General features: G+C 51.2%; 1 protein-coding gene across 2 annotated transcripts in view; it reads right to left on the bottom strand.

Annotated features, from left to right (window-relative positions):
* The window catches only part of Kcna6 (potassium voltage-gated channel subfamily A member 6), a 46421-nt gene extending 22536 nt beyond the window's left edge, over nucleotides 1-23885 (bottom strand). For both annotated transcript variants that reach the window (XM_004668687.3, XM_045139644.1), the window contains exon 1: nucleotides 19192-23885. In XM_004668687.3, the coding sequence (XP_004668744.1) occupies nucleotides 22281-23885 (1605 nt within the window). In that variant the 3' untranslated portion in view covers nucleotides 19192-22280. The remainder of the gene's footprint in view (nucleotides 1-19191) is intronic.
* Nucleotides 23886-24456: the final 571 nt, after the last annotated feature.

Here is a 24456-nt window from a genome sequence, read left to right as displayed (position 1 = left end):
GCAGCATTATTTTTCTTGTCATTATCCCCTAAACGACAGTGCAATACAACTATTTATAAAGCACGAACTTGGCACAGAGGACAGAACCTAAATTCAATGCAAGCTCAGTGCCGTGCTGTAAAAGGGGCTCGGGCACCGGCAGAGTTGGGTGGCTGTCAGCGACTGGAAACGAATCACCCTCAAATTCCAAGGGCTGGGCTTAGTTAACAAGCCGTAAGAACAGGGAGGGGGCCCACAGAAGAGACCCCCACCCAGCCCTAGTTCTCCACAGAGCAGGGGCACCTGTTTGCTTCGTTGTTGGGTTTTGCTGGTAGGTCAAACCTAATATTCTTTCTGCTTCACTAGGGGGACAAATTTCCCATCCATAGACCAGGAGGTTTTAGACAAAAAGGAACCATGAGACGCTATGATAACTCATAATGTCAATGGCAGTATTTTAGCTCGTTGTCAGCAGGTCATTCTGGCCCCTGGGGTCACATTCTGCCTGTTGGCTCTGCGACATTCACTGGGTTATGCAAACACGCACATGATATGCACAGTTGTACACACACACACACACACACACACACACACACACACACACACAGTGTTCCAACCTCATTAAACACAGAGAGAGTGGAGAAAAATACCTGAGTCCATTAACTCACAGCAGGCAACTGCTCGTGTTCCTTGGAGCCCAGGCCCCTCTGGGGACTGTTTTCTTCAGCTCTTCCGTGTCGCAAGAGTGGGACTGGCTTAGATGTTCAGAATAGGATGCTGGTGCCTGGCGGCCTGGGTCCCAATGCCACGACCCTGCTTCCTAGGATGGCCCCTCTATGCAGTAGGCCGGCCGGAGGGCGGCTGGGCAGGTAAAGCGGACGGGTGCACGTGCCTGGCACGCCACGCACTCCGTGAGTTCATCGGGGGTGGTGCTGGCGAGGTTGTGTTTATTCCAGGTGAGGAAGCTGTGACCCAGAAAAATGACTTCCGGGCTCACACGCTGTGACCCCTGTAGGAACCTAGCCCGAGAAACCAGTCACACGTGGAGACAGGGGTCTATGATAAAACTGTCCCTGTCTCGCCATTTACAAGAACAACCTAAACATCCAACACAGTATTGGTACAGTTCTGAGAGCTAAGATTGGATGCTTTTATTTCTATGTATTTTATTTTTTAGAGAAAGAGAGAGAGACAGAAAGAGAGAATTGGCTCGCCACGGCCTCAGCCACTGCAATCCACCTCCAGACACTTGCGCCATCTAGTGGGCATGCGTGACCTTGCGCGTGCCTCGACTTTGTGCGTCTGGCTTACGTGGGATCTGGAGAGTTGGACATGGGTCCTTAGGCTTCGCAGCAAATGCTTTAACCACTAAGCCATCTCTCCACCCTTATTTCTATTTTTTAAAAAAAGTTTTTTAAATTTACTTATTTATTTACTTACTTACTTATTTATTTGAGAGACAGAAAGAGGGAGAGAGAGAATGGGACTGCCAGGGTCTCCAGCCACACTGCAAATGAACTCTAGACGCATGCACCCCTTGTGCATCTGGCTTACGCGGGTCCTGGACAATCAAACCGGGATCCTTTGGCATTGCAGGCAAACATCTTAATCGCTAAGCCATCTTTCCAGCCCCTATTTCTATTTTTCAAATTAAAAAAATAATTTGTTTGTTTTTTTGATACAGGGTAGCCCAAGCCAATCTCCAATTTACTATGTAGCCAATGAGACCTTGAACTCCTGATCTTCCTGCCTTCACCTCCCAAGGACTGGGATTCTAGGCCTTAATCTGGGGCTTCTGGCTTCCGATGGCTTTAAAATGGTATCTTCAGGGAAGCATTCATAAATTAAGCATGTCTAGAGAAAGAAAATTCCCCATGCTAGATTATCTCGGGTTGTGAGATTATGGGATGTTTCTATTTTCTTCCTTCTTCTTTCAGAACTGTATTCATGTTCTATAGTGAGTAGCAATATTAATTACTTCTTAGGGTCAAAAAAAATGTTTGTTTCGAGCTGCTGAAGGTCAAGTAGCACTTTAGAAGCCCATGCGGGCCCTCGATCCCACCTGACACAGCTTCTGCATCAGGCTGGCTCAACAGCAGTAGGAAGGGAAGCCAAGCGAGATAAGGACGATGATGGAACACCAAAGAGTGACGGGTCAAGGTGGGCTGGGCAAGGCAGGCCTCTGCCTCGAAGCTTCCAAGGGCAGATCTGTAAGGGTACAGCCCTTCTACCCAGAGCCCTTCAGCAGCACCGAGGAGGGAGACCCCACACACACACAGTCCATCCATCGCTTGCCCTTCCTTGAAAGCACTCTCCCTGAAGTGGAAAATCCAGGGTCGACTGTGTCTAAGATGACAGTCATACCAACCTCTCTGCCTGATCCTTACCACAGCCCCTCTCCCCACCCCCAGCCTGAGGTGCTGGCTTGCGCTCTCCTGCTCCTCCTTAATATAGAAGAGAGTGTTTCCATGCCCGGCGTTTTTCCAATCACAATGCCAAGGTGTATGACACAGCCAAAAGCAAGAAGTGTTTATTTTGCAATGTCAAAATAAAATAAAAGGATCTGGCCACAAGAGAGAGGGAAGAGAAGGAAGGAGGAAGAGGTGGAGGGCAAGAAAGAGAAGAGAAAAGAGAGGGAGAGAAGAAAGGAAAGAGGAAGGAAGTGAAGAAAGACAGGAGAGAGAAAGGAAGTTTGAGGGAAGAAAAGAGGGAATGAGGGACGGAGGGAGAGAAGACGGGGAGGGAGGAAGTAGTAAAAGGGGAGATTATCATATTTTCTACTAGATAAAATTATTATATATTTCTTAAAACTGTTCTGGAACATGCTCAGTATTTTTGGTGTTAAGTTCTGCTCTTTGTCTATAAAATAAGAGGCTACTGTAGGACATATGAACTCTGAAATTCAATTGTTCTTCATGACAAATAGAGGGAGAGAAGTTAAGGGTCTAGAAGGCAGATTAATAGGAAGAAAGAGTGGAGAGGGGAATTACACAAAACTAGAGACAAGGGCTAGAGAGATGGCTTAGTGGTTAAGCGCTTGCCTGTGAAGCCTAAGGACCCCGGTTCGAGGCTCGGTTCCCCAGGTCCCACGTAAGCCTGATGCACAAGGGGGCGCACGCATCTGGAGTTCATTTACAGTGGCTGATGCACTCATTCTCTCTCTCTCTCTCTCTCTCTCTCTCTCTCTCTCTCCCTTTTTCTCTGTCTGTCTGTCGCTCTCAAATAAATATATGAAAATAAACAAAAAAATAATTAATAAATGAAACTAAAGACAGAAGCAATCCATACAATAGAAACACTCCTTCTGAATATGACCCCTACTAAAGGGGGGGGGGAGGTGGTCATTCTGGACAGAAGTGCCTAGTGGTAGATGGAGAAAGCTTAATGTTACAACCATGGGCTCTGGCTCATGAATCCCAGGACCAGAATGGGGTTACCCCTTCACTGAGCTCTTAGTCAGGGAGGGCCCAAGTGGCCTCCAATACTGATCTATACGAAATTCAAATGCTGGGTAGACCAGCTCTTTTCTGAGAGCACTCCAATAGTGACAATGATGCAGCAATGGCTGCCAGGCCCGCAGGAAGCCCGCTGCGCGTGTGATGGCACAATGGGGCAGCCTCAGTCACCCGATCCAACTTCCTCACTTCACAGGTGAGGTCCCTGGGCTGAAGCACAACGCTCCCGGGCCAGCATGTGCTGGGACAGCGCCTGAGGGTCACACGGCATGCGGACCCGGGATGACGTGCCATCTCTCTCCGCCCACCTCCTGCCCGGCTTGTTCTAGCTCTAAGTGGATTTAAAGACAGGAGAAGCAGTAGATTCCAGACACCCTGGTGGCTCTGCAAGTCCCCTCCTCCTGTTGTCTCTGGGCATGTAAGAGAGACCACAGCCGAGGTGTGGAGACCTGTAAGCGGGTTGAGAAATCAGGTCCGTGTGGATAATCGTCACTGGCCGGCGCCGCTAGGGACTCAAGTCCACTGGAAGGAGCTTCCTTGGCTCTCTGTGACTGTCTCGTGGTGTATTTCTTGGATACACGTTTGTGTGTGTGTGCGCGTGTGTGCGCACAGGATGTGAATAGAAGTGACTAAAGAAAAACCAAAAACAGAGAGGGGCTGGAGTGATGGCTTAGCAGTTAAGGCAATTGCTTGTGAAGCTTAAGGACTCATGTTCAGCTCTTCAGATCCCACGTAAGCCAGACGCACAGTCACGCAAGGTCGCACGTGCACACCAGATGGCACACATCTGCTGTGGCAGGAGGCCCTAGCATGCCGATTCTCTCTGGCTCACTCTCTCTCGCATGAAAATAAATAAATAAAAGAAAGCTGGGCATGGTGATGCATGCCTTTAATCCCAGCAGTAGGGAGGCAGAGGTAGGAGGGTCGCTGTGAGTTCAAGGCCAGCCTGAGACTACATAGTGAATTCCAGATCATCCTGAGCTAGGGTGAGACCCTACCTCAACAAAACAAAACAAAAAGAGAAAGAAAGGAGGCTGGAAAGATGGCTTAGCGGTTAAGCGCTTGCCTGTGAAGCCTAAGGACCCCGGTTCGAGGCTCGGTTCCCCAGGTCCCACGTTAGCCAGATGCACAAGGGGGCGCACGCGTCTGGAGTTCGTTTGCAGTGGCTGGAAGCCCTGGCGCGCCCATTCTTTCTCTCTCTCCCTCTATCTGTCTTTCTCTCTGTGTCTGTCACTCTCAAATAAATAAATAAAAAATGAACAAAAAATATTTTAAAAAAAAGAGAAAGAAAGAAAAGAAAAGGCCAATTTGTTGGGCTTGCCTCAAAAGGAAAAGAAGAGAAAAGAAAGGAAAGGCCGGGTGTGGTGGTGCACACCTTTAATCCCAGCACTCGGGAGGCAGAGGTAGGAGGATCCCCGTGAGTTCAAGGCCACCCTGAGACTACATAGTGAATTCCAGGTCAGCCTGAGCTCAAGTGAGACCCTACCTTGAAGAAAGAAAAACAGAAAAGAAAGGAAGAGGAGAGGAGAGAGAAGAGAAGAAGAGAAGAGACAAGACAGGTTGGAGATTTCAGGATTCTAAAACCAACCTGGCTGGCCATGGTGGTACACAAAGTGGCGCATGTATCTAGGGTTCCTTTGCAGTGGCTAGAGGCCCCAGTGCACCCATTCTCTCTCTGTCTTCTCTCCGTCTCTCTGCTTTGCAAATCAATTAAAAATTAAAACAAAATAAAATACTTTCAAATGATTGCAGCAACAACTGTCCTGACATAATCACTACAAGGAAAAGTGAGGCAAACAGACCAAAAGAGTGTTTGTGAAAGCTCTCCTGTAACCTCAGGCTGGTCTAACCTTGTCTGCCCGACTAGAGAGGACAAATATCTAGAAGAGGGCGGGAATGGGGTCCTTTCAGTCTGGCTTTCAGAAATGATGTCCCCAAGGGGACATGACTCACAGGAAGTCTACTCCCTCTCAGAATCCTCAGGATTTTGAACTTCCCTGACTGCTATCGCGAACTCTCCTCTTGAATTCTAGCTTTGGAAGTAGTTTAAGGAAATGACAGGTAACACTAGGAAAAAGAAAAAGGAAAACCTTTCTTATCTCCCTCTTAAGGTAATAATGTTAGACCCATGTCCAGCTCTGTGGCCACTGACCAACTTCCAAGACAGGAGATGCCACCTTCGTTTACCTCTGAATAGCTGTGACCAAAATGCATGAGGGGGCAGCTGAAAGGAGCACAGGCTTATTTTGGCCACAGCTCAGAGGGCTTGGTCTGTGCTTGGAGTGAAAAACGTCACTGTGGGGTGAACGGAGACGCTTCACCTCGTGATAGACAGGAAGCAGAGAGAGAGGAAAGGGCCCAGGACCAGGTTTAACTTTACTTCTTCTTAAGATTTTATTTTTATTTATTTATTTATTAGAGACAAAGAAAGGGAGGGAGAGCGAGGGAGAGAATGGGCACGCCAGAGCCTCTAGCCACTGTAAACAAACTCCAGACGCATGCGCCACTATGTACATCTGGCTTACGTGGGACCTGGAGAATCGAACCTGGGTCCTTGGGTTTTACAGGCAGGCGCCTTAACCACTAAGCCATCTCTCCAGCCCCAGGTATAACTTTAAATGCAGGTCCCCAGTAACCTTCTTCCTCCACCTGCGCCCCATATACAAGTTTCCACGGCGACCCAGACGGCACCACCAGCTGAGGACCTGGCGCCAGCCTGTGAACCCGTGGGGCATTTTTTATTCAAACCATAAAGATCTGAAACCAACTGAGAGAGGGCAAGAACGAATCTAGAAAGGACCGCGGCACTGCAGACAACAGGACAGGTGAAAAGCTTGTGGGTGAATGTCACCCTTCGTCCAAGCAAGTCACATGACCCCACCTCCGAGTCTCTGGCCAGCAGGAGCACAGCCAGCGGTGTGTCCCACTGCCTCTCCTCAAAGTGGGGGATAGTGCTAAAAGCAGAAACTCCCAGAAACTGTATTCTGCCTGTGTGATAGTTTGTGGCCTTGTTGTGGTGGTTGGCTGGCTGGTTTTATTGTTACTGTTACTGGGGGGAGGTGTTATGGTATTTTACTTCCTCTGAGACAGGGTCTCCTGTAGCCCAGGTTGGACCTGAACTCACTAGTCACCTGTCCATTATTGTAACCGAAACCTGACATCAATAAGCTTAAGAGAGAGGATAGGTTTATTTTGGCTCGTAGTTTTAGAAGTTCTGGTCCATGAATGGATGGACACATTGCTTTTAGGTTCCTCATGGGGTGACGGAGTGGGACAGCACATCACGGTGGGATGTGTGGTCTAGGATGACTTTCCTGCTATACTTACCAAGGGCTGTGATTACAGGCTCTGCTCTTACACTTTGTATCTCAAATGTCCCCAAAGGCCAACGTGATAAAGCCTTGCTCCCTCGCTTGCTGAAACTGGGATATGGTGGGAAATTTTAAGATGTGTAGCCCAATGGGAGGCTGCAGGCCATTAGGGGTATGCCCCTGAAGGTGAACCCCCCCAACCCCATTCTACCCCACCCTTTCTGCCTCATCTTAGTCCTAAAGTAAGTGGCTTTGCTCTGCCATGGGCTCCCACCATGATGCGCTCCCCGGGACTTAGAAGCAACACCTCCACCCATTTAAGAATGGGAACTTCCAGGCTGGAGAGATGGTTTAGTGGTTAAGGCGTTTGCCTGCGAAGCCTAAGGACCCAGGTTTGATTCTCCAGGTCCCACGTAAGCCAGATGCACAAGGGGGCACATGCGTCTGGAGTTCGTTTGCAGTGGCTGGAGGTCCTGGTCCACCCATTTTTGCTCTCTCTCTCTCTCTCTCTCTCTCTCTTTATCCCTCTCTCTGTCTCTAATAAATAAATAAATCAAAAAAAATTTTTTTGGTTTTCCGAGGTAGGGTCTCACTCTAGCCCAGACTAACCTGGAATTCACCCTGTAGTCTCAGGCTACAACAGACTGGGCTTGAAGTTGACCTCCGATATCCTCACACCTGTGCCGTGACAGGCCCAAACGTGAACACACACACACACACGTAAATGAAAATAAGTAAAGGAAAGGAGGGGCTGGAGAGAGGACTTGCTGGTTACGACACTTTCCTATGAAGCCTAAGGACCCATGTTCGACTCTCCAGGTCCCACGTAAGCCAGATGGAAGGTGTGCACCACCACGCCCGGCTCCAGAAAAAAAAAAATTTTTTTAAAAAGATTGGAAACTTCCAAAACTATAAGCCAAGATCCACCTTTCCTCTTTCTAAGCTAAATGATGAGAGGTCTTTGTGACAGTGATGGACACATGACTGACTCAGCCCAGTATCTCATTTTAATCATGCTATGTGGACATTCGTAGTTGAGCCACACTCTTCTCTGCCTGCTAAACTGGGGCATATTGCTGCCCCTATGTGGGTCTCCACACAGCCTCATGATCATGTCTCTCTAGGTCAGGGTGACCAGCCTCCAGCCTCCACAACCTTCCCATGGTCTTCTCGAGCAGCCCATTCCACCTAACCCACAGCAGTAAAACTAGAGGGTCAGCCCGGAGTCAGTGACTAGGGACCATCTGGAAGGTTCTGTCGAGAAACCTGGGTACCAATGTCAACTGAGTCACCAGGTAGTGGAAGCCAATGGGTCGTTTTCCTGACACGTAGCACCCTTAAGCCATTAATTTCCAACCTTCAGAAGAAATGGACATAGAGAAAAATGTTCCCTACCTATGAGAAAAAAATATGCTTGTGGACACTGACCAGTGGCGCTGGGTCCTAGTCCCAAGAAGGCTCATGAGCTGTCTTGCCTTTGGTAGCCACATTCTGAGCATCGCCTCTCACCAACTAGTGGTTTCTTTAGCCTCTTTGTATTTATTTATTTACTGAGGCAAGCCCAACAGACTGGGCCTTTTTTCTTTTTTAATGCCAGAGTGGAAATGAGAGTGAGAGACAGAGAGAGAGAGAGAACGGGTGCACCAGGGCCTCCAGCACTGTGATCGATGTCCAGATGTGTGTGCCACCTAGTGGGCATGTGAGACCTGACGCGCTTACGTCACTTTGCATCTGGCTTACGTGGGACCTGGAGAGTCGAACATGGGTCCTTAGGCTTCATAGGAAAGTGTCGTAACCAGCAAATCCTCTCTCCAGCCCCTCCTTTCATTTATTTATTTTAATTTACGTGTGTGTGTTCACGTTTGGGCCTGTCACGGCACAGGTGTGAGGATATCGGAGGTCAACTTCAAGGCACCTGTGCTCCACCTTCTCTGCGCCAGGGTCTCCTGCTCCCGCAAACCAAGCCCCAGACTAAAAAGTTGATGTCAGAATAGCCGCCCCACCCCCAGCTCTGGACGCTCCCGGTTCTGCGGCTCTTTGTCACATCGTGATCACAGGGGCATGCGTCACTTTGTCCCTGGTTTTACGTGGGTGCTCGGGAACTGAACTTGGACTGGCAGGCTGGGCATGCAAGTGCCTTTAACCACTGATCTCTCTCCCTAGCTCGCCCTCCCCCCACACACACACACACCTTTCTCTTAAACCTCTTAAGGCTTTGCTCATTGTGTTCACCATAGTGGTCTGGCTGAAGGGAATTGTCACGGTTGGAAATCAGGAAAGCGGAGAGCAATCAGGCAAGAGACACACATAAAAGGGATATAAATTGGAAAGGAAGAGATCAAGTTATCATTATTTGAAGATGACATGATTCTATACATAAAGGACCCTAAAGACTCTACTAGCAAACTGTTAGAGCTGATCAAAACCTACAGCCATGTAGCAGGATACAAAATAAATACAGAAATCAGTAGCCTTCATATACGCTAACAACAAACACACAGAGGATGAAATCAGAGAATCATTCCCATTCACAATTGCATCAAAAATAAGTAAATAAATAATGTACCTTGGAATAAACCTAACCAAGGAAGGAAAGAATCTCTACAATGAGAACTTTAAAACACTCAAGCGAGAAATTGCAGAAGACACTAGAAAGTGGAAAAACATCCCTTGTTCCTGGATTGGAAGAATCAATATTATGAAAATGGCAATCTTACCAAAAGCAATCTACACATTTAATGCAATCCCTATCAAAATTCCAAAGGCATTCTTCATGGAAATAGAAAAAACAATCCAAAAATTCATTTGGAATCACAAAAAACATAGAATATCTAAAATAATACTGAGCAACAAAAGTAAGGTTGGTGGTATCACCATACCTGATTTTAACCTGTACTACAGAGCCATAGTAACAAAAACAGCATGGTCCTGGCACAAAAACAGACATGTAGATCAGTGGAACAGAATAGAGGACCCAGAGGTAAGTCCAGGTAGCTATAGCCACCTGATATTCAATAAAAGTGCCAAAAATACTCATTGGAGAAAAGACAGCCTCTTCAGCAAATGGTGTTGGGAAAACTGGATATATATCTGCAGAAGGATGAAAATAGATTCTTCTCTCTCTCCATGCACAAGAATTAAGTCCAAGTAGATTAAAGACCTTAACATCAGACCTGAAACTCTGAAACTGCTAGAGGAAAAAGTAGGGGAAACCCTGCAACATATTGTCAAAGTCTTGGCAAAGACTTTCTGAATACAACCCCAATTGCTCAGGCGATAAAACCACAGGTTAATCACTGGGAACTCATGAAATTACAAAGATTTTGCACTGCAAAGGACACAGTGAATAAAGCAAAGAGGCAACCTACAGAATGGGAAAAAATCTTTGCCAGCTATATATCTGATAGAGGATTAATATCTAGGATATACAAAGAACTCGAAAAGTTAAATAATAAAGGAATCAAACAAGCCAATCAAAAAATGGGCTATGGAGCTAAATAGAGCATTTTCAAAGGAAGAAATATGAATGGCATATAAGCAACTAAAAAGATGTTCTACGTCACTAGTCATCAGGGAAATGCAGATTAAAACTACATTGAGATTCCATCTCACTCCTGTCAGATTGGCCACCATCATGAAAATAAACGATCATAAATGTTGGCGGGGATGTGGAAAAAGAGGAACCCTTCTACACTGCTGGTGGGAATGCAATCTGGTCCAGCCATTGTGGAAATCAGTGTGAAGGTCCCTAAAACAGCTAAAGATTGATCTTCCATATGACCCAGCTATAGCACTCCTAGGCATATATCCTAAGGACTCATCTCATTTCCTTAGAAGTACGTGTTCAACCATGTTTATTGCTGCTCAATTTATAATAGCTGGGAAATGGAACCAGCCTAGATGTCCCTCAACTGATGAGTGGATAATGAAGATGTGGCACATTTATACAATGGAATTCTACTCAGCAGTAAAGAAAGATGAAGTTATGAAATTTGCAGAAAAATGGGTGGATCTGGAAAGGATTATACTAAGTGAGGTAACCCAGGCCCAGAAAGCCAAGCGCCACATGTTCTCCCTCATATGTGGATCCTAGCTACAGATGATTGGGCTTCTGCGTGAGAAGGAAAATACTTAGTAGCAGAGGCCAGTAAGTTACAAAGGAGACATAAAGGGAAGAGAAAGGAAGGGAGGAGGGTACTTAATAGGTTGATATTGTATATATGTAAGTACAATGATTGAGATGGGGAGGTAATATGATGAAGAATGGAATTTCAAAGGGGAAAGGGTCGGGGGGGGGAGGTATTACCATGGGATATTTTTTATAATTATGGAAAATGTTAATAAAAATTGTGAAAAGAAAAAAAGAAAAGAAAAGAAAATCAGGAAAGCGGGGCGTCGCTAGGGAAGAAAGGAGCCGCACCCCTCAGCGGGAACAGGTGTGCCTCGGCTCCTGCCAAGGCAGTTGGGAAACAGAAGCGCAGGAGGAGCGACCACGTGAGCCTTTGCTTTCCAAAGAAACCAAAGACACAGTCCTGCCCGTGAAGGCTTTCAGTATTTCTTAATGGTGTCATCACATCCGGCCCACAGAACCAACGTGACAAGGCAGGGCCACGGGAGATGGCTCGGTAAAGTGCTTGCTGCACAGCGAGGATTGGGGTTCAGATCCCCAATATCCATCTTAGAAAATAAACACCAGGGGGCTGGAGAGATGGCTTAGCGGTGAAGCGCTTGCCTGTGAAGCCTAAGGACCCCGGCTCGAGGCTCAATTCCCCAGGACCCACGTTAGCCAGATGCACAAGGGGGTGCACGCCTCTGGAGTTCTCGTCGACAGTGGCTAGAGGCCCTGGTGTGCCCTTTTTCTCTCTCTCTCTCTCTAACTGCCTCTTTCTCTCTGTCACTCTCAAATAAATAAATAAAAATAAACAAAAAAATAAAAGCTAGGGAGCCAGGCATGGTGGTGCACGCCTTTAATTCCAGCACTTGGGCAGCAGAGGTTGGAGGATCCGCATGAGTTCAAGGCCACCCCAAGACTACATAGTGAATTCCAGCCTGGATGAGAGTGAGACCCTACCTCGAAAAACCAAAAGGAAATAAATAAATAAAAATAAAAGCTAGAGGTGGAGAGATGGCTTAGCAGTTAAGATGCTTGCCTGCAAAGCCTAACGACCCAGGTTCAATTCCCCCAGGACACACCTACACCAGATGCACGAGGTGGCGGATGCGTCTGGAGTTTGTTTGCCAGATGCCCTGGTGCACCTATTCTCTCTCTCTGCCTCTTTAAAAATAAATAAAAAACTAAATAAAAGCTAGGTGTGGTGGTGCACACCCATCCTCCCAACACTGGAGTGGTGTACAGAGGAGAATTTATGGAGTTTATTGGCTAGCCTAGCCCAGTGGGTAAGCACCCGTTCAATGAAAGACCCTGTCTCAAAAACGAAGGTGCAAAGTGATTCAAAAACACGCCTGATATTGACATCTGGCCTACACACACACACACACACACACACACAAACATGTGTACATGTCATGCACATGCCCACACAGCTATGAACATGCAAACACATATGCACACACGCTACATTCACATGACAAAACAAAAAAGTGACAGGTTTGAAGGGATGGCTTAACGGTTAAAGCATTTGCCTGCCAGGCCAAAGGACCCTGGTTCGATCCCCCAGGACCCATGTAAAGCCAGATGCACAAGGGGGTGCATGGGTCTGGAGTTTGTTTTCAGTGGCTGGAGGTCCTGGAGTGTCCACTCTCTCTGTCAAATAAAGAAAAATAAAATATTTTTTTAAATAAAAATTAAAAATAAATTTTAAAAAGTGACACTTTAGGACTTCTGTAAGGAGCGCCCTGCCGTGGCTTGTTGGAATGTCTGCAGTCACATGAGATTGCGCATGCAGAGAACAAATGAATGAGTGAATTAAATGCATCCACACTTCTAGTTGAGTATTCACTCCCACAGGCACAATACGTGTGGGCTCTCCTGGCGTGCACACACACACACACACATACACACACACACACACCTCCCCCGGTACACAGCCAACAGTCTTCTGCAAGGAACACAGCTATATTCCCCATCCTTCCAGACCTTTCTTCTCTCGCCAGTAAGCCAAATTGCCTTTAAGTAGCTGGAAGCCTGTCTGACTTACAGCTCAGTCAATCGTGGCTTCTGGGAACCGCGTTCATCCTGACCCTCAGCCGTGTGTTGTGTTCAAAACGGATGTCTACGGCTCAGGAGTAACTTCTCTTTCTTGCCAGGACAGCCCACATGCAAGGAAGAAGAGCCTAGACGCTGGATCCCGACACCCAGGCCTTCAGAAGGTGACATGCGTGGGTGAGGCACTAACTTCTTTTGCATCACATGTGAAAGTCTTTGATAACCCCTTGCTTTCCTGATTGCCCATCTCGGACAGTTCCCTTCACTCTGGCCATTAAATTTAGCAGGAAAACCCAAACCTTAAAAATCTACAGAAGCTGTTGAGGGATGAGAGGGGAAGGCCCCAGCTTGGCTGTGGAGACTTCTAGAGCTGCGCTCATCCTCCTTACTCAGGGCTGGAATGCCTCAGGTCCACCCTAGAGTGACACTGGTATAGAGGCCAGATCTGGGGTTACTAGCCAGGCCTGCTGCCCCGGTGCCCTGGAGAGGAAGCAGGAGACACCAGGCGTGGTGGCGCACACTTTTAATCTCAGTACTTGGGAGGCAGAGGTAGGAGGATTGCTATGAGTTCGAGGCCATCGTGAGACTACATGGTGAATTCCAGATCAGCTTGAGCTACAGTGAGACCCTACCTCGAAAGAAAGAGGAGAGGAGAGGAGGGGAAGGGAGGGGAGGGGAGGGGAGGGGAGGGGAGGGGAGGGGAGGGGAGGGGAGGGGAGGGGGGGGGGAGGGGAGGGGAGGGGAGGGGAGGGGAGGGGAGGGGAGGGGAGGGGAGGGGAGGGGAGGGAAGGGAAGGGAAGGGAAGGGAAGGGAAGGGAAGGGAAGGGAGGGGAAGGCAAGGGAAGGGAAGGGAAGGGCGGGGAAGACAAGGGCAGGGAAGGGAAGGGAAGGGAGGGGAGGGGAAGGGAAGGGAAGGGAAGAGAAGGGAGGGGAGGGGAGGGGAGAGGAGAGGAAGGGAGAGGAAGAGATGAGAGGAGAAGAGAAAGAAAGGAAAAGAAAAGAGAGCAGAGGAGAGGAAGAGGGGAAAGGAGAAGAGAAAGAAAGGAAAAGAGAGAAAAGGAAGAGAGAGATGAAATTCAAAATCACTTAATTCCATTTCCTACGGGAAGCTGTGCTAAGGAGTTTGGCTGGATTGGACACAAATGCTACTTGTTTTTTAAAATGTCCACACAATCTCTAGGTTTCCACTTTTCATGGGAAAATGCTGGGCTGAGAAGCGAATGGGAATCCCAGAGTCAGCAGCCCTGCCCTTGACATTGCCTTTCTCCTCCTTCCGGGCCTCAGTTTCCTCCTTCTTAAAGAGATATCTACTGCCCCTTTTGCAGCTCTCACACCACAACAACCTGCTCATGATGCTCGGGGGGATGGGTTAAGTGAGAGTCCTCATTATAGGTTTGGCTGGAAACAAACTTTGTTGAAAAAAAATATATATATATTCCTAGTATATCCGTCCTAGTCTTCCAAAACACATCCACACATTTCTGTATGTGAAATCCTGTCTTAAGTGCAATTATTTAAAGAAATTCTGCTGTGAATCCTTTAGGCAGAGACTTCTGGTAGAACTGAGAGCTATCCAGAGTCTATTTTTTATGTCACACTCCATTTAAATGGTTAAAGCTGGGTGTACGTGGTTCCAATGACCCCCCTCAAGGAGACCCCCTCAGCAGTCAGAGATGGCCACACACTTTAACTGGCATTTGAGCGTCACACGCGTGACTGTCTGGGGTGAGGAGCATTAGCATCCTTGTTTTGAAGATGTCAAAAAACGGAAGCTCGCTGAGGTTAAATGAGGTACAGACTCAAGTTCAACAGCAAAGGCACGCGAGCCAGGCAGCTCTGGGTCCTGGAACAGTAGGGGAATCCCATTGCCTTCTCCTGGGCTGGCTCCTCTGTGAGAAGCAATAGGGGCAACTGGAGGTACCCGGGGTGGGCAGAGCATTCGGGCCTGTGTAGGACCCCCCCCCCCCCAATCAGTGCTCCTGAATGAAGCATAAAAGGAAAGCTGGCTTCCTGTAAGTGCAACATCTTCTGCCTCCTCTCTTCCACCTTAAAGGAGGCACTGGGGATGCATCCTAGAGATGGATGCCCACGGCAAAGGAGAGGGACACATTGGGTCGTGAAGGTGGCAGGGGAACAAATCAGTGAGGAGGGCAAGAACAAGGGGGTGGGAGATGATGGTGGCACCGTGCCAAAGGGTTCAAAAGAAAGACTGGACGTCAGGTGAGATGTCGTAGAGAGGAGATGCAGGTGGGATGTCCCCGCAGCAGCGCCCTTGACAGACGCACTTAAGGTACCGAGACAGACAGACCTCGGCGCAGACGCGAACGAATGTCAATACAGGTGTCGATCCGGAGGCAGATACAAACAGTGAGGAAGGGACAGGTGCATTATTTGCAGACACAGGGGGTGGAGGCAGCTGCAGATACGGACAAGGATGCGGGGATAGAGGCTAGCTAGCTCATTCCACTGTAGGAACATAATGATCAAGATAGCCAATCTTTTTGTTTGTTTTGTTTTGTTTTGTTTGCTTTTCAAGGTCGGGCTTCACTCTAGTCCAGGCTGACCTGGAATTCACTATGTAGTCTCAGGGTGGCCTCGAACTCACAGCGATCCGAGGCCTGGGATTAAAGGCGTACGCCACCACTCCCGGCTTAAGATAGCCAGTCTTTAAACAGCGCTGACTCCTTTAAAACACGGCATGCATTAACCAACTTAACCCTCAGAACATCCCGTGAGATCAGTGCTATCACAACCCCCCCCCCACACCCGTGTGACAAAGAGGGAAACTGAGGCAAGAAACAGTTTCACAGCTGCTGGGGGTCACACAGTAAGGAAAAGATCTGAACCAGTGCCCTGGGGTCTTCACCAGTTTGCTCCAAAGCTTGGGCTGCCATGAGTGGGTTTGTGAGGGACGGGGATCCATTGGGACTTCTTGGCCTCTAGGGAGGTGGCATAGAAAGGGTCAGCATCCCCCTGGAAAGGTGGGGGGCCCCCAGCCCAAGGCCTGGGCATGCCAGCCGTCCCCAGCTTTCCAGAGGTGAAGGAAGACGGGGACACAACCCGTCGCCCTGCCCTTGCAGCCCAGCGGCAGGACTGTCCCACGCCGCGGGCTCTCTCGCAGCCACGGGCACGCCTGTCTGTCTCCTGGAGACAGAAGCTTGTCAGGCCCAGGGAGAAGAGCTGGCATGTCAAAAATAGCAGCCCGGGAAGACTCGGCCGCTGCAGTCTCCTCTTGAAATGCTGGCTTGGCTCTCAGGGAAGGGCCCGGGTCTGTCTGCACCCCTTGCAGCTGCAGCAGAGGCTTTGGAAGGTTCCAGAATGCTCTCCTGGAGGGTTGGGGAGGGAGGAGGAGAAGCCTATCTGCCGAGCTCATGACCTTGACTAAGGGAAAAGTCTCTCCATAGTAACAGTGATAGAGCTGTGGTTTGGGGGTGGGGGGAATGTGCCATAAACCCCAATAGACCTAGGTCCCAAAATAAGGTCAAGGTTATGCCCAGGAGAATGGTGTTTACCATCTATGGGCCAGGCTTCTTTCTCACTTGTGGGAATGAGAGTTACAGTGGAGAGACCCTCTCAAGAGGTACCACCATACCCCCACCCCAGGGCACCATGTGGACAAGGGTATGAGGACAAAGAGGCCAGGTGAGCCACTTTCTCGCTTCAAAGCAAAGGGACAGGAAAAGCAGGACAGGCTCTCTAGTCCCACAGGGCTCCATAGCCCAGAACAGGAAAGTGGCTCATCAGGGAAACCCAGCGACATGGAAACGAGGCTCCCATCTGTCCTCAACCCAGTGGCCCACGTCTGGGAAGACGTGTCCTCCCTCCCCGGCTCCCGCGCCAGGCCTCACTGGGCCATGAGACCACCCCCCACACCAACCATGCAGCCAGAGCGACCCAGGGCAGAACGCGTTCATGTCCCTTCCTCGGCTAAGTGATGATGGCACATCAGAATGAGGGCGCGCCTTCCTTCCCCGGGCAGTGACACCGAGTCAGCGCCAATCAGAGCTGGGTGGCAGTTCCAGCCAGACTGCCCCAGGGAGAGCGACGTTCCCCAGGGACCTATCTTGGCATGGACACCTGAGATGTAAGGTGATAGAAATACTGCCCGAAGCAATGCCTCAGCCAACAGAGAGAGGAAGACAGGCGCGTGTACTGGAAGGTGGCACCTGGAAAAGCGCCCCCGGGGAGGAGGGGGGATGGGGCACCAGGCAAGAAAAGGGAGACCAGAACAGAGATGTAGTAAGTAAATGAAAGCTGTCAGCTCCCATCATCTCCGTTTCTCCAAAGCACCAGGGACTGCTGGCTTCTCATCATAGGGCTGTTAAGGGTGCCTGATGGCATCAGGAAGTGGTTGGGAGGGATCACAGAAAAAGCAACTTGGCTCCCACAGTTTAACAGGGGTAGGTATTGATCGCCTTTGGGGGTGGGGGAAGGGTTGTAGGACTGGTATGTTTGGAGCAAGGAAGTGTAAGCGCTTTGAACAAACCCACCGCCCGACGCCTGTCTGATAAATGACGCCCATCACACCATGATTAGTTTGTGCTAATTACGCTCTGTACTTTCCCAAGCAATTACTTGGCATGTCCTTATAGAAACATAGACCAAGCAAACTCCACTAGAATTTATTGGTTCAAACCAACACAACACACACATCAGCTCATGGTGACAGCCAGGAGTGGCTGTGTGAAAGCTCTAGTGTCCCTATGTGGCAAAAGGTCGTCATTCCAACCGAGATTCAATGTGGCCCATCCTTAGAGATGCCCTCCCTACCTTTAAGCCTTTTGGCCCCAGCTCAGGGTGAAAAATGCCAGGTTATTAGATTCATATCTTTCTGGCCACCAATTCAATATTTTGGGTTAATTTGTAGTCATGTCCTTTTTAGAATAATCATGCCGCCTTCAGAAGTCCTCCGGGGCTAGTTTAAATGGACTGGTCATCAGCCTCTGTGGGTTGCCATGATGTTTTTGCTATGGGTGGAATCCCACCATAGGCTCCCAGACCTCCAGCTAAAGATGCGCTGGCTGGGCATGGTGGCGCACGCCTTTAACCCCAGCACTCGGGAGGCAGAGGTAGGAGGATCGCCGTGAGTTCGAGGCTGCCCTGAGAGCACATAGTGAATTCCAGGTCAGCCTGGGCTAGAGTGAGACCCTACTTCATGAAACCAAAAGTAAATAAATAAAAACAAAAGCTCCGGTCCATACATTCTCCTCATGAAATGGCAAGCTACTCTCAGTGTTCCACATCAAGCGGTGTTCCCCTGATACTTTAAACCACTGGGGATGATGGATTTTTCCTCTTGTTCTGCCCTCAGAGCACAGGAGAGCCAGCCAGGCCTACCCGATCCTTCACATAAAGAGCAGAAAACAAGCCTGGCCTGAGACAAGGCTTTTTCTAGGCTGACTCCAATCTTCAGCCTTCTCCAATTTTCTCTGCGTTACTATTTCTACTTCCTTTGCCTTGATCCCCTCTTCCAGGATCTTAGGGTGGAGGGGGGCATATACTCCAGTGTTATATGCCAGACTTAAACATGTTCTCTCTCTACCGATCATATATGTAGCCAGCATCTCTACCCCCTTCCTCTGTGTTCCCTTTATCCATATATGCTCATGCTAAAGAAATGTTTGGAAGCTATTTTTCTAACCTCACAGCATGCCATGTTCCCTAGTTAAGTGAAACGCTCTCTCCCCACTGATAGGTCAGCCTGGTGTACCCAGATCGCGGGGACACAGAAGTGTGCCTCAACCCGCAGGCCTGCCTTCTCAGCAAAACCCTGGGTCACGGCTCTTTAAGGTGTGGCATTGACAGCAACGCCATGGATGGCCCCCAAGAACCAAAAGGTGGAAAGAGAGAGAGAGGGAAACCGACATCCTTGGCTGACTCCTTTGTGTGCAGTGGAAGACGGACAGTCACCTGCCAGTCCAGGGGGGGGGGTGGGGACAGGGTGGGGACCGTCTCTGATGGAGGTCATGGGGCACGGTGGGGAGTTACAAGTCCACCGGCCATGGGAGAGTTAAGTTCAAACAGTAGAGCTGGGATAGACCAGCAAATTGGAAGTGAGAAAGGAAAAAAAAAAAGGGAAAGAGAAAAAGAGATGGTAAGAAGAAAGACAGGAGGAGAGGCACCCTTGAGAGGAGAGAAAGGGATAGGAGACCAGAGCCCACGGAGGCAGAAGGAACCACACATATCAGGAAAGGCAGTCGGGAAACCCCGCTTCCCACCCACACGGGACCTCTCACTGAGGACCGAGTCAGGCATGAAATTCCCCTGCAGGGGAACCTACCTCAGGTGCAAAGATGGCCAGCTGTCCCTTGCTCCTCTGGGGCTGGCTGCTTGGCAGGCAGAACATCCTCACTCCAGGCTGAGGCTGGCAGTCCCACGAGGTCCTCTGGGAGGCCCCGCTGGCTCGGGTCATTTATCCTGACGGCTGGGACTTCGCCTCCCCTGGCCGCTGGGATCCCACCGCAGCCATTGCAGCAGTGGACACGGTCTCTCTCCCGGGTCACAGAGTGGCAGCTTAGAGTCAGGCGGGGGGGGTGGTCTTCACCGAAACTAAGTTGGGCCACAGTGTTGCAGTTTCTGCCTTCGTAGTCTGGCTTAGAGCTGGGAAGAGCCCGTATATGAGGGGGTAAAAAACTGCTATGACACCTCAGAATGGTGTCACTCTCCTCGAAGCTTAGCCTGGCTGCCACAGGAGGAAGACGCCGTCCTTACTCCAAGGGCTCCTTCTGAAAAGTGTCACCCGTTGATGTCTGCTTAATTGGACAGTTTCTTAGCATCAGAGTTTCTGAAGATTTGGGGGGGGGTGTCGCTAAGGTGAGGCAGCTTCAAGGACCCGGTGGGGAACCATGCAGAAAAGTCCAGGGAAGAAGTGTTAACGGACTCATGTCCTCCACACCCTCCAAGGTCCTTGAGTCCTTGTCCTGGGTTCCTCCAACCTCTACACCGACAGGAAAGGGGTGCTCCCATTTGAGAAGCTGGGAATCTGTAGTCTGTTCTCCCTTGATGCCCAAACCAGAAGATAGAACAGTCTGGAAGGTTGCTACGGCAACCAGAGTCCCCGGAGAGCCTGACTCTCCACAAACCTTGTACTTTCAGGCATGTTCTGACTTGACAAGGCAATGTTTGCTTAAGGACAGGGACAACGATGAGGATCACACACACACACACACACACACGCACACACACTCACTCATGCATGCATGGCCCCATAGTGCCCCTCAGCCAAGGGCATCCCTTTGGCCACTAGGGTGGGCTTGGGAGTAACTGAAAAGATTGGGAAAAATAACATGTTCTGGCTTTGGCATAGGTTTTGGAATCACAAACACCTCTGCCTCCTACCCTGTCAAGGTCGGGAGCTCCCAGTCAAAGCGACCTCCAGTATGGGAAGGAAACCCCCCCCCCCACACACACACACAAGGCCTATGTTGGGACCCTCCATCCTGAAGGGTAAGCGAAAAGATGGAGGCCCAGCCTGGGGAAACCAAGGAAGAGTTAGGGCGCTACAGGTCCATAACCATCGATTCTCCGGCTTTGGATCCAAGGCAGAAATTTCTGGGAGAAGGCCTTGCCTCTCTGGGAGACAGGGAGGCAGGATAACGGACTGAATGTCAAACCCATTGCCATAATCCGTACATTTGCATAGCGTCTCCCCTGCCTCCCTGGGTGAGTTTATTACCAATTCCCCATGAGGTAGGGAGGGGGAAGACATCAATGTTCCCATTTAATGGGTCGGAAAACTGAGGCACAAAGAGGGACTATGACGTCAAAGTTAACCCTGTAAAGCTGTGGCAAAATCCAGACTGTGTCCCAGCACCCACAGAAGCCACGCTTGCCTCTCAAGTTCACCCCTCGAGGGCCGTCCCCCATAAGTTTACTCTTTGAGAAAATAATCTGCTTAAATTTATTCCCATCAAAGAGCCTTAAAGCATAGATATAAGATTAAAAACGTGTTAACAGTCCTTTCGGTTTCAGGGCTGCACCCATAGATGCTGAGACCAGCACGTCACAGTTAGTTATTCGAAGGGGAAAGACCGGATGGCAGTGGTATCAGGGGAGGGGTACACAGGGCAGAGAGCAGCGGTGGGGTGGGGGGAGGCTTACAGGGAGGAAGATGGCTTGGTCCAGGTGGGAACTGCGGAGTTCCCTTATCGCTCAGAGCAGCTGGAGCTCCGGGAAAGGGACAGAGCTGGCTAACGTCTGCTTGGCTCAGCAACACCTCCTAAGAGCGGGGCTTGTCAGCCAAGAGACCGTTTATTCCCGTCACGAGCCCACATGCCACGGCCTGTGAAGAAACGTAGAATAGTGTCCAGTGCGCACACTCACCTGTCTGCAGGTTGAAAACTGGGAGGGTTTGGAAAGCCTTTAGATGCAAACCAAGGCCAGATTCCCAGGAAGGCAAAGTGAGGATGGGGGAAGCTGATGGAGAGCAGACTGCCATCTGCAGCAGTGTCCCTCTGCCCCAAGGGGCACCTGTGTCACCTGTGTGTGCGCTCGGTAGTCACTGACCTCTGTCCAGCCTGTCTGACTCTGTGGTTGTCTTTTCCAGTTCCTGGGCGCAGGAAGGCACTTACACAGAGTATCAGGCTCTGAGAAGGAGCATTCCCGGAAGCTCAAGAGAGAAAGGGATCAGAGTGGAGAGGAGAATGCGGCCCAAAGGGCAGCCAGGCGTCTCCTGGGCCAGGCCACGCTGGGAAGAATCCATTGGCCCCCCCTCAGGTTCACGCCTGACCCTCACGTCCTTCGCGTGGTCCAGGTGAATTGCATCTTCTCTGGTTCCGTCCAGATCACACGTGGGCATCTTTGAGGGTGAGAGCTAGCCAGCTCTACGCAGGGCCCCTGCCAGGTGAGCTCAGACGGCACAGGGCTCTGGACTAAATGGCAAGCTATGTACTACTTCCATCCCCCGGCTTCCACCAGGGACCAAGTGGCCAGAAGCTCAGAAAGACGCATGGCCCCAGAGCCAAGGGAACTCAAGGAAGGGTGGACCCAGGTGTGTGGCTGGCTTCCGTCCTTGTGACGTCATCACTCCTAGAAATATTACAAGTACCAGGCTTGGGGGAAGAAAAAATCAGTCTAGGGAGAAGGTCTGAGAGGATGCATATCTCACCCACGTGAGAGATGGGCATGATTGAGTGGCACCGTTGAGATTTCTAAAATGACACTTAGTTGGCTAAATCCGTGAACGCGGGAGTCAAGCAACAATGGTCTACGATCCGGGAGTTTATTTGGCCCAGGATGTCATGTCCTGGGTGGCGGGCGGGAGTGTGAAGTAAGCTGGAGCTAGGACAAGACTGGTGAGGATGAGAAGGAAGCCCGAGAGGTGGCTAGCTCGGAGCTCCCCTTTCCCTTGCAGGCCCGGGGCCCTCACCGTCAGACCTCGGTGAGCATCCTTTTCTCGGCATAGGCGCGATGTGGTGTGGGAAGGTAGCTGGGCCGACGTTCCCGGAGGGCCTCAGAGAAGTCCGGCTTGCCAAGTCCATTGTCAGTGGCCTTCAGGTCTGGTGCGGGCTGTCCACAAGTGACGTGAGTGTACTGGCCCTGCTCCTCCTGCTCGGTCTCCCTGTGATAGAAATAATTGAAGTTGGACACGATGACAGGAACGGGCAGGGCGATGGTGAGGACCCCGGCGATGGCGCACAGCGAGCCCACGATCTTGCCCCCCACCGTCATGGGGTACATGTCTCCGTAGCCCACGGTGGTCATGGTGACCACCGCCCACCAGAAGGCATCGGGGATGCTGGGGAAGAGCGAATCGTCGTCGTCGGCCTCGGCGAAGTAGACGGCGCTGGAGAAGAGGATGACTCCGATGAAGAGGAAGAAGATGAGCAGCCCCAGCTCCCTCATGGACGCCTGCAAGGTCTTGCCCAGGATCTGCAGCCCCTTGGAGTGACGAGAGAGCTTGAAGATGCGAAACACCCGGACCAGGCGGATGACCCTGAGGATGGCCAGGGACATGGCCTGCTGCTGCCCGTTCTGGCCGGCGCCTGCGCTCACGGGCTCGTGTCGCTGCGCCAGCTCGGTGCCCAAGGTGATGAAGTAAGGGAAGATGGCCACCAGGTCAATGATGTTCATGATGTTCCGGAAGAAGGCCGGCTTGCTGGGGCAGGCGGAGAAGCGCACCAGGAGCTCGAACGTGAACCAGACGATGCATAGAGTTTCCACCAGGAAGAAAGGGTCTGTGAAGAAGGAGCCCCCAAGGGTACTGAGTGAAGAGGAGCCCGCCGTCCCCATGCCCCCAGGGGGGATGCCAGCATGAAATGAATAGGAGTCCTCTTCCTCCTCCTCCTCTTCGTGACTCCCCCTGGACACCGGGGACACGCGGCTCACACTCCCGTCTCCGCTCGCGCCTCGCCCACCATCCGCACGGAACTGGGGCAAGGTCTCCAAGCAGAAGATGACGATGGAGATGAGGATGACCAACACGGACACGATGGCGATGCCCCGGGCTGGCCCCGAGCTCTCCGGGTACTCGAAGAGCAGCCAGACCTGGCGCTGGAAAGTCTGGGAAGGGAGCGGTTTCTGTTCGTCTCCACCTTCGGGCAGGCAACCTTCATCTTCCCGGAAGGCCGCCAGGGCCTCCTCCCCGAGCTGATAGAAACGGATCTCTTCCAGAAAGATGTCCAGGGGCACGTTGACGGGTCTGCGCAGGCGACCCCCGGACTGGTAGTAGTACAGGATGGCATCGAAGCTGGGCCGGTTGCGATCGAAGAAGTACTCGTTCCTCAGGGGGTCGAAGTAGCGCACGCGGCGCCCGGGGTCCCCCAGGAGGGTGTCGGGGAACAGAGACAGGGTGCGCAGCTGCGTCTCGAAGCGCAGCCCGGAGATGTTGATGACCAGCCGCTCGCTGCTGCAGCAGCCACCGCCGCCGCCGCCACCACCACCGGCTTCGGGGAAGTCTCCCGCATCCTGTTGCTCCCCCTCGGGTCCGCGGACCTCCCCCGGCGCCGCCAGCGACAGCGACTTCTCGGATCTCATGTCCCCGCGGCCGCCGCCACCGCCGCGCGCCGCTGGCCGCGGTGCGCACGGGAGCTCGGCGTCGTCCGGAGAGAGCCTGCGGCTCGCGTTCCCACCTCACCCGGCTTCTCGGGGAGCCCCGGGCCGCTTCCCGCCTGTCTAGGTGGTCTGCGAGGTGATCTGGGCACCGCCGAGGATTGGGTGGGTGGGTGTGATGGGGTGTGGGGTACGGGGAGGTTTGAGGAGGGGGTCTTCCAGCAGCAGCAGCAGCCCCAGCGGCCGCGCCTCTCCGTGCTCGGAGCTTCACGGGGATTCCGCCTTGGCACCCGCAAACTGGCGCGCGTGGAGCTCGCTGGCTGTGCGCAAAGATTGCGAGGCTTCACCTCCTCCCTCCCCGCCACCCCAACACACCTCGGGGTGCCCGAGATGGGTCTCCGGGACGCAAAGGGTCCTCCCTCCACCTCGCCTGGCTCTTCCCAGCCCCCACTGCGCTTTTGCAGCCGCCCGAGACCCCGGGGAGCGCGGCTGGTTCAGGAAAAGAAAAAAAAAAAAAAAGCCAGATGCGCCTCCCCGCGGCTCGCCAAAGACTCCT

Source organism: Jaculus jaculus, chromosome 23 (genome assembly GCF_020740685.1).
Source record: "Jaculus jaculus isolate mJacJac1 chromosome 23, mJacJac1.mat.Y.cur, whole genome shotgun sequence".
Lineage (NCBI taxonomy): Eukaryota > Metazoa > Chordata > Mammalia > Rodentia > Dipodidae > Jaculus > Jaculus jaculus.
This window is presented reverse-complemented; position numbering and strand designations above follow the sequence as displayed.